General features: G+C 41.4%; 1 protein-coding gene across 4 annotated transcripts; it reads right to left on the bottom strand.

Moving 5' to 3' along the window:
• Nucleotides 1-390: 390 nt before the first annotated feature.
• On the bottom strand, nt 391-9,663 carry SULT6B1 (sulfotransferase family 6B member 1). 4 transcript variants are annotated; one of them, XM_026844399.1, is made up of 8 exons: nt 9,525-9,663; nt 9,176-9,426; nt 5,671-5,783; nt 5,334-5,423; nt 4,218-4,344; nt 3,467-3,561; nt 3,024-3,180; nt 391-2,117 (listed from the first exon to the last, which is right to left on the bottom strand). In XM_026844399.1, exons 2-8 carry the CDS (start codon nt 9,375-9,377, stop codon nt 1,987-1,989), a joined length of 915 nt encoding a protein of 304 aa, XP_026700200.1. In that variant the 5' UTR covers nt 9,378-9,426; nt 9,525-9,663; the 3' UTR covers nt 391-1,986. The 4 variants fall into 4 exon arrangements, with proteins under 4 accessions (XP_026700200.1, XP_026700199.1, XP_026700198.1 ...); XM_026844398.1 differs by having other exon boundaries at nt 9,176-9,409; XM_026844397.1 differs by having other exon boundaries at nt 9,176-9,663.
• Nucleotides 9,664-10,266: the final 603 nt, after the last annotated feature.

Below are 10,266 nucleotides of genomic sequence, written 5' to 3'. Positions count from 1 at the left end.
AACCTGAAACTTTCATTTGTTTAGTAGTAATCCACTTCATTCTGATACAGTTTGGGTTTGTGTGTTCTATATTGCTCTTCAATCCTCCTCAGTACCCCACTTTTGGTTTACTAATTTTAAATTATTACAGCTGTTAATTTTGAAAGCAAATTCACATCTTCTTTGATCCTTTCTTCCTACCATGCGAATGCCAGTCTTTGGGACACTGGCATCTTAGCTAGTCAACCTGAAGCACCAACAGCTGGAGGTTTTTTGCTCCATCAGTGAGCTGGATGCAGTTCTCACTGCTACAGCAAACATGGCTAGAACAGAAGAAAATTAATAGGGGAATATGCCAAGAGAGACAAACAAGACTTTGTGGAGATCTGGCTACAGAACGGTAGGACATTCCTAACTATGCATTGAAGTTAATGCCTTTGTCATGGTAGACTTTTAGAAAGGGATTCTCATTAGCACTGAATGACTAGGAGTTTATTGTGCTTACCATCAGATAACAAAGTGTGCAGTGGAAGGTCTTACTGAGTCCATCTGTATCAACACCTCAAGTACCCAATACTTGAGTTTTCAGGCTGGCTAAGCTATATTCTTTACCCAGCATTGCGGTAACAACCACTCCTTCTGGCAACTCACGACAATTATTTGTCAGACAGAAGCTGACAAACTATAAGGAGGAAGACCATAACCTCCCCTACTCGCTAAATTAGCAATAGTGTGCCTATTACCCACATATTCCTTCTCTAGAGGAGTACTTTTTCCTTTGTCTTCCTGCTCTTGGGAGATAAAGAAGTGCATCTGGTGGGAAAAACACCCAGCTGTCAAAAAGGCAGCCTTTTATGAGACCATTCAATGTTCAACTGTCTTGTGCACACACCAGTCTTCTGGCTCCACCAAAGGACAGTCATTCTGTTCTGGACAGTGGCACTTCAAATCTCTCAGAGAGATGACCAGAACAAATTCACATCCTGTCTCTGAGATCCTGTATACTACTGTTAGGCATAAAGTAACCCAGGCAAAGCCAGATAACCCAGGTAAAGGCTCCATTTCCAGAGTTATGCAAGAAGCACTTCTTTCTCTTATGTGTAAGAAGCCCCTTCTTTCACACAAATCAATCAGCTGTTTACCAATCCCCTGCCCCGATACCATAAAGTGACTTCCCCCTATTCCTGCCCAGCCAGGAGCTTCTTCATTCACTTCCTCAACATCCAAAGCAGGGTGGGTGCTCAGGAGTCCAAACCACCACGTGGACAAAACCTGGTGTTCTCAGTACAGGTTTCCAATTTCCCCCATGGGTAACCCTGTGTTGAGGTTAAGCAACAAAGCAAGCCACATCCAGAAGGTGGACTCCAACCTCCCTAAGTAAGTTCTGTCCAAGGCAATTCATTCAGTTGCTCAGGAGGAGATCTCACATCACCAAAGGAAAGAAAAATATTTTTGCCAAAAGGGGGAGAAAATTTCCACTGCTGAGTTCCTTTACTTTTTTCTCACATTTATCAGCACACAAAAAGTAGCAAAAGACAACTACAAGGCCTTTTGAAACTTCATTTTATACTAATTAAAATTATATGTGAATACTATGTGAACTTAGAAATTAAGAATCAAAATGACATTTCATGATTGTTTTAAAAAATCTCTTGGAAAATCATTTCCAACATATTAAATACATTTCTAGCAATTTCAGCAGGTTTAACTACTGCATATATATTCCACACAGGATTCTACCAGGTAACTTGAAATCATAGCTAAAAATCAGTTGTTAAAAACCAAGTGAGGCCAAAGAACTACAGCTCATTTAAGAGAATCCAGTGAAGTCAATGGTATTAACTGCATAAGCAAGGATTGCTTGTGTAAGTTAAGACAGCAGAAACAGGTTTGCAAATTGCATGGATCTTCAAAATTTTTAAATCAGATATTGCCAGTTTCTGGTTTATTTCATGAAAGTGAATGAAAAGCAGCCTGAATATGAGGGTTTTTTTCTGTAAAGGAGGTTCAGATCTTGCAGTACACATCATATTTTAATTTTGCTCCCAGCTTAGTTCCTTCTAAGCACACTTTGAATTTGGCATCCATTTCCTGGTTCTGAGCTTCAGTGAAAAGATTTTTCCAGTCTCCGACAACACCTAGAAAATAAAGAAAAGTAAAATATTACCCTTGACTGAAAGGACCAAGGATTATGATTTAAAACAAAAAACTACATAGTCTTTCATTATCATATTTCAGGATAATCCATTTTTTTTCTTTTTTTTTTTCTTCTTGCAATAAAAGAATCTTTGACCCAAGAAGACACTCTTATATTTGCCTTACATTTGGTGTCCTCAGTGGAATGTGAACATAAAGCAAACATACGAAGCTACTGGTCTGCCTTCATAGCTTTGACATGTGCCTTGTGCAGCTGCAGAAGACCATAAAAGATGTCCAGCAGCTGTGAAACCAACCCAGAAAGTTCAAAGATTTGGCTTTTAACTGCAAGAGTTTTGTGCACAGCAAGCAGACACTGCCCTAAGCTGCAGTCCACCTTTAATCTAGATTTTGGAGAGCCCACAGTCCAAGGTTGTCTGAGTCTACAGCTCTAGCTTGATCCATGACTAAAAGACACAGCTCAATCTGTGGAGTTTCTAGATTCCATGTGTTGACTGAGGTTCATAGGCAATCACAAGGGTTATTTAGAAAACCCAAGGGGAAACATCTGTGGAGGCACTCTGTAGACTAAGTGCCAGGCTATCTCCAGTACTCACAGAAGCCAAAATAACTCTTCTTTGTTTTAACTGGTGCTTATTGCATATCACGACTGAAGGGTGTGCTACTTGTAGGGCACTTCTGCTAATCACATTATATAGGGCTTTACCAAATGGTAAAGGCTCTTGTGATGAAATCAAGTGACAGCATCCTGAAGTATAATCGTTTTTTCTTAAACAACTCCCAACCTTGAAAATTTTACAGAAATATTAACAATCTACTGATCCAAATTCCTGTCTGCCTAAGACACAGTGCTACCATTCACCCTGGCAAAATACAACCAAATTTACCTTTGCGGAAAAGAATTGAGCCAACAGCACCATGAGTCTCCTCCGCCTTATCCTTCACTGCCTGGAAAGTGGCCCTGTCTGCAATGGACTGGATCTGCTCTGCCGTTGGGGAGAATCCAAAGAATTCAGCTATCTGCTTTACACTGGCAGTCAGGTTCTGAAAGCAATATGGTGAAAGGGAGACACACAATATGCTTCCTCCAGAAAAGGAGTTACCCACTTGAGATGCCAATTGCCATAATCTATTAACTACATATTTTTCTTCACAGTATGTTTTCGCATTACACTGGAGCTCAGCTTTTCTATAGCCAGACTCATCTTGTCATGAAAATCAACTTAATCTTGCTCTTTCAGAAACCTGTGCCTTCTGTTGTTAACTTCAGCACATTTCAAGGAATGGGCTCGGATGTGTTCTGCCTGTCAGTACACAGCATCTGTTTTACCTCTTTCAGGTCTTCATATATTATGATCATAGTATTCTCATCCTCAATGTGTTTGTTCCAGGTGACCGCATGATCAAAATAGGATCCCCAGCCAACTGTAAAGAAGAGAAAGAAACATCAGTGTGACCTTCTCTTACTAGGTACTTTCTTCTCTCTGACTGAAGAATTGCCTTCTGTTGCCTATCAGTTACAGCAATGCAAAGAAACAGAACAGCCTGTCCTTTCAATGGTATCGTACTGTACAACAGAATGACAGAGGCTTTCTCTGGACTTTTGTAGGTAAATGGTTTCCACACAGAAATACAAATTTCACTATGTGCTTCCCCTCTGTTATTATATTGTCATTTAAACACCTCTTAAAAGCCAAAGCCAGACATCAGTCTAAATCTAAAATCTGAGTTGCTAATGAGGTGTGCAGAAACAGACAAGACAACAAACTGTCACTACATTACCACTTCAGAACTGTAGTGTTTCCTCCAGGACTAGCTGCAGAATTCTGACCCAATGCCATTGTCAAGCTGCCATGCAACTCTCTCACCCTTGCCTGGAAGAGCAAAATACCCAGAAACAAAACATCTTTTGGACATTCTGGCATTCAGCTGCCTCCTTTATCATGATGTATGGCCACCAGTAAACTAATTATGACACAGCTGTTTTCCCACTGGTCCCATTTAGTTGTTTTTAATTTTTAAATTTTTTTTGTGCGTGTGTGTGTTGCTGCTTCAGCTACATTCAGTAACTATAACAATACCTTTCCCATTCATGAACTCTGAGAAGAATTCATCCCAGGAGCTGTAACTGGGCACGCTTGACACATTGTTGTGGAAATGGAAAAATGAAACAGCTGTATCTTTAGGGTTTCGAAACAGCACTAGAATCTGGAGTGGGAGAAAGAGGTCAACAATTTTAGATCGCTTATTTCCCCTGGCAACCAAAATAAGAGCATAAGCAAACATTCTGCAATCAATAACATACTAGGGGCTATAAAATATTTTATTAGTTAAAGCACAGAGAACAAATTTATAACATGATCATAATAAAGATCTTGTTACCGCTTCTAAGATTTGCTTATGTCATGAATCGGTTGTAGAAAGAAGCAACTGGAAAAACTGTAATATTGTCACTGAATGCTACCCCATAACTACCTAAGACCTGGGAAATCATTAGGAACCACTTGCCAAACCCCTGCTAGGAAAAGCTCTGTTTGATTCTGCTTCAGGAAACCACAGCTTATTACAATCATCTCCCATTTTTCAAAGTGTGCCAATAATGTACTTAAAATCCTGAGATTGTAATCCTCAGAGAAGTGTAAACACTTCTGAAAACGGGTTATACACATTAAATTTTTTGTTATACACGTTTTCTCATACAGGAAAAAATACCAGTGAAATGTTCAAGAAATCCTCATCCTTTAACCAATTATTTCCTTCATCAGTGGTACACCTCCTAAGTGCTATGTATCCACCATTATTCAGGAACCGAGTACCAGAGATATTGAAATTTTAACAGTGTGACTCTTTGCAAGGAGACAACTAATGTCACAGAGATACTGCTGCCACATTCATTCCCACCACAGTTGTGTACAGAGAAAAATAGCATAAAAGAGGAAAGTGTGACACTCCAGCCATTTCTGAGCACTGCAACAGCCTCTAGATCTGTTCTTGTTTATGCCAACTACAGCGCCCTTAAGGCTACTGTAAACTGTACAGGGTGCTAAGCCAGACCAGGTGTCATGAGACTCCCACTGTTGCTTTCCCTCTGTGTCACCTGCTTGAGTGCGAGAAAAGGATGTGGCCCCAAAATTACTCTTGCATGCTGGGACTACCAGAGAGATGAGGCTTGCTCCTGGAAAAAGAAGAAAGCCCACCTTGGCTTTGTTCTTGAAAATAGACTTGGGGAGGCAATCATAATTCAGATGTGTTGCCAAAATCCTTGGAGATGGAATCTGCTTCATCCTCTTTAGAAATAAACAGAACCATAAGTGAGAACAGGTTTATTACATGGGTGCAGCAATGATCTGTGAGAGTCGCCCGTGTGAAACAACCCCTAATCAAAGGCATTAGTCATCTGAGATTATCTGTTTTCTCCTCTCAGGAGAAATATCTTTACTTGCTGCATGACTTCATTTTAATAACTTGTGTGCGGGGGTGCAGGAGAGAGAAAACAACAGACTTTAAGTGGTTCAATAGTTTCTTTTCACTAACCTGATATTTATCTGGATCTCCACATTCAATAAATGGTAGTTCTGCACTTACAGGTTTACTCTGGATAGTTGTAAATATCAAATCACTTAAAATCTGGATAAGCCAGTTGACACCTGCACCAAGAAACCCAGAGAACAAAATAAAACATATCAGAGGTTTATGTAAGATCTCAGAGCCTTCTCATTACATGGTTTAATTCAACAGAACAGACTGCCATCAAATGACAAATAACACTAAAGCTCTCAAACAATTATAAGCAAAAGAATGTTTTCCATTCATGAGAACCTCAACAGATTCTTAACTATGACCTTCTTGGCTCGCTTATAACTGGTATGTGGAAAGCCCTGGGGTCAGACCTGACTCCACGATGCACTTAACATCTTTTTAATATATTCACAAAACAGTCAGTGACAGACAATAAAGGGAGTTTTCCTGGCTTTTACAGAGAAACACCTGGTCTGGATAGGAGAATGAAGGAATGAGCAAGGAGCTTCACTCTTTCTGCTGACAAAAGCGTCTGCCTCTCTCTATTGCTCTGGGTCAAGGATGAAATGGAGTCACCTATTCAGTGTCACTGCCAGTGCTTGTCCTCATTTGTGCCTACCGCCATCTCCATAAAGTGTATGTCAGAGTAAGTGCTAGAAGAGCTGTCACCCACTGGACACCTGCATCCCTCCCCACCCCTCACCCTTTGGAAGGGATCTTGCAGGAAAGCCTCCCCCATACAGCATCCCATTCCAGAGTGAGCCTGTGGCCAGCTCCTGGAGCTGCGCCATGGTGCCTGCTTCCCCAAGGTTTCCAGGAATCACGTTTGCTCCACTGATGCTTTGCCGATTGCCAGCAGGACAGCGCAAAGGAACAGCATGTTCACCTTGGCCTGCAGCACCCTCCTCATATCCTTGTGGGGAGGCACTTGGAAGTCTTCCCACTGGGCCCACGGGGATGGAGCTGCGGAGCTGCTGCTGCCTCCTGAATGCTGCGAGTCCCCTGTGAACACAGCTGCCAGAGGCACAAGCAGAGAACACACAATGCAAACAGCTTTAACCTCTCATGCTTTTAGTGGAAAGTTATTCCCAGAAAGGCGTAACTTCTACCCTATGTTATATAAAGTGCTTCAGGATGCCTGGATGGAAACAGTATGATAAACGTGTCATATTTATACAATGGTGTGGATACGATGTGTACACATCACACAATGTCTTATAATGCATACATACATTTATACACCATTCAATATCATATTTATATACGACATCATTTATATCGCTCTCCCATTTACGCGCAGATCCGAGCCAAAAACACTGAGTCCTCAAATCCATATCCTCATCTGCCCAGTATTAATTGTATGCACACAAATACAAATTTCATTTTAAAGAAAAGCTACAAATGATAAAACGTAAAATTCCTAGTCTGTAAATCCCCTACTGGCTTCTTAACCGTGTGACGCAGCCCAAGGAACTACTGCACCCTGGGGCTCCATCGTCCTTCACCCCTGCCTCAACAGTAGCTCTGTCAGTTTTCCTCTCCACTGCACACACTTGAGTTAGGGGAAACATTTTATATAGTAACACTCTACTGTAACTTAACATTCATAATCCTTAAGAAGAAAAAGGAATGAGGACAACATTGAAACTCTGAGAGACAAATCTCTTGAAGGGCCTCAATGTGAGTCCTTCATCAGACATGTTAATGATCATCTAAACATGGCAAATGCCAAAGAGTTTGAGCCCTGCATGGGAAACACCTGAGAAGCTGGCAGAGGGAGCCAGACACCAGGCTCCCTTGGTTCAAGAGGGTAACAGGCTTGCAGAGAGATTTTTACTACTGCCTGGTGACATTATGGCTTGGTGGGTCTGAGTGTTGCACCAAGGGGCAAGAGGGAACCTAGCAATTTCTGGTTTCAAACTGGGGTACCTAATCTTTCCTTTCCTTCTTTTTCCTCTACTTTTTTTTTTTTTTTCCCTCCCACTTTGCAAACTATAGCAAATTAGGACCAAAAAAAAAAATATCGATTTAGCACTGTTTCAGAGTATAAGAGCATACATCCAAATGGGAAAAAATTCCGAAGATTTACCTGCAGATTGTAACTACACTGCACTGAATAAACACAGTATTTTTTCTCCCTCCTGCTTTGCCATTTCTTCCATGCAACCTCTCATACCAGTGTCTGACAGGTAACAGGGTGCTGCATTCTCCAGCAAACCACAGGGACCTGTGTACTCCCTCTCCTACTGACAACTGGCAGTGATCTTTGGTAGAATTTCCCCCTGAAGACCTACCGAAAACTGCACGATATTAAGAGTGTGAGACCTCTATGTACTGATCCCTCTGAGCAGGAGAGCTTTACTGAGTTACAAAATCTCAGAGGTAATCAGCATCACAACTCCATCTCTGAACTCTTCCAAACTCTGTGAGAAATGAAAACCCAGGGCCAAGTTATGACAATGACCTTTTAAGTCTTTATATGGTCCAGCAAAACTCTGGACCCAAACCCAATGGAATTACAGACTCCTTAAAATAAAGATGCACATTTCACATTTTGTGCCAGCATCCTCCTTTTATATTTATATTTATTTATATTTATATCCCCTCTTCTCTTGGTTCAGTGTCCCATCTCACGACTGCTATAAATTCACCCTAAACACTACAGGCACACTTCTTATGCCCCTAAATACACCACAGTTTCTTTCCAGATCAGAACTGACCAACAAGTGGAAATTCTATGGGCAAAATGAGACCCTGACCATGCTAGTGCAATGAAATCCTTCCCTGGACCCAAGTTTTCTCCAACAACCCTAAGCTTCTGCTGCTTGGGTCTCAAAGAAGAAACATATGCTTGGATAGGATTTCCTAGATTAGCAAAATCTTTCCCTTCCTTATAAGTATCCATATCACAACTGATGTAATAAAACTGATCAAAATCAACCAGTTGGTTGATTGGGGCTTTTTTCACTGTTGCACCTTTCCTCCTTTCTGCAAAGATTTAGACTCTAAAAGATTTAAACTTCCAGGATGCCTTAGTCAATTCCATTTGTAGTAACAAAAACAATGCTGGTATTGAATAATGCCAAGAAACAGTTTATACTTTTGCAAGATGTTGTGCCATGTCACTTTCTACACTTCATTTAAAGAATCTAATGCACAACTTTATTGCTTTTGTACACTACACTACTAACATGCTTTTCAGAATACAGTTTATCAAACTGGCAGAGTTATCTTGCCCCACTGATATAGAAAAAAACTGTACTTTAATCTCACTTCTTCAGCCAAAAATATCTTTGAACACTGAAACTTTTCCTTTCAGAAACAAACCATATTAAAAAGCAGTGCAACATATTCCTTAAATAAGATAAAGCAGGACAAAAACCTCTGCCTCTTGTTGGAGTAGAAATGCCCAATATCCTCACACAACATACAACTGCAATCAGTTGATTTTCTTTCTTATTGTGTCAGCTCATTAGTTAGAGTATTGCAGACTACAGCAAGCAATTTATAATGTATACACCGCATTTGGGGTAGGACACCAGCACCATATCATCTCTTCGGGCTTCCAGGTTCTCCAGAGCTTGGAATGTTTCCACACTGCACACTGTGACAGGATACGGGGTCCCCCGGTAGGAGAACAGCAGATCCTTCAAGGTAAGCCCCTCAGACTTTGCCAATGCTTTATTTATCTCATCAACAAAGGCTTGTTTATCCTCAGCCATGTTTACCACCTCTAGGATGTGGAACTGTTAGTCTAACACAGTAGAGTGCCTTTAAATAGACATTTTAAAGTGGTGAAGTAGAAATCTTTGGCATTACCTCTGCCCTCCCCTGAATTTGATACGTTTCTTTTTCTCCTCCCTTCTCACCTTTCTGTAAATGTAAGCTGGGTTGATCCTGCCCACTTATAATCTACAGAGCAGGAATTGCTTTAGTAAGCAATCCCCCTGAGAGCAAGTAATACTTGCAAACTCAGCCACCAGGGAAAACAGAATTGGAAAACGAATTGGCCCGGAAGAACGAGCAGCAAAATATTGTATCTAATCCTACATAACATTACGAGGAAAAAAAAAGCATCTCACAAAGAAAATAAAGTCCCTAATAAGAAAAACCAAGAGGTTTTATTTTGGCAATAAAGTCAGTCCCATACTATGAGTTATGAGAAACAGATAATAACAGAAAACAATTACATCAAAACCATAAAACAGAAAGAACAATACTGAGAGGGAAGGGATGCTGCTATTTTAGGTTCTAAATACCCGCTCTGGGAGCTAGTCTGCACCAATGCCCTTTTTCACGGTACAAAGACAATTACTGAGATCTTGCATGGCACAGGTGTTTTCAACATCTTCATGACAGAACTAGGATCCCTTTCAAATGGCCACACGCCTTATCTATCTAGGGGTCTTCTCCTAGCAGGAAACAGGCAGAGCGGTGCTGGCTGCCCGGAGGAGCTTTTCCGGCGGCTGCAGCGGCAGGAGCGCGGTACTGAAGCACAGGCCTGCTCCCGCGGCCCACAGCGCACGGAACGGGGCAGCCCACGAACGCGGGGCAGCAAGGCCCGGCCCGGCCTCGGAGCTGCGGTGGGCACGCCGCCAGGAACAAAGCGGA

The sequence above is a fragment of the Athene cunicularia genome, assembly GCF_003259725.1.
Source record: "Athene cunicularia isolate RWA chromosome 3 unlocalized genomic scaffold, athCun1 chr3_part1, whole genome shotgun sequence".
NCBI classification, from domain to species: domain Eukaryota; kingdom Metazoa; phylum Chordata; class Aves; order Strigiformes; family Strigidae; genus Athene; species Athene cunicularia.
Note: the sequence above shows the minus strand (reverse complement) of the source record. Positions and strands in the feature narration are given on the sequence as shown.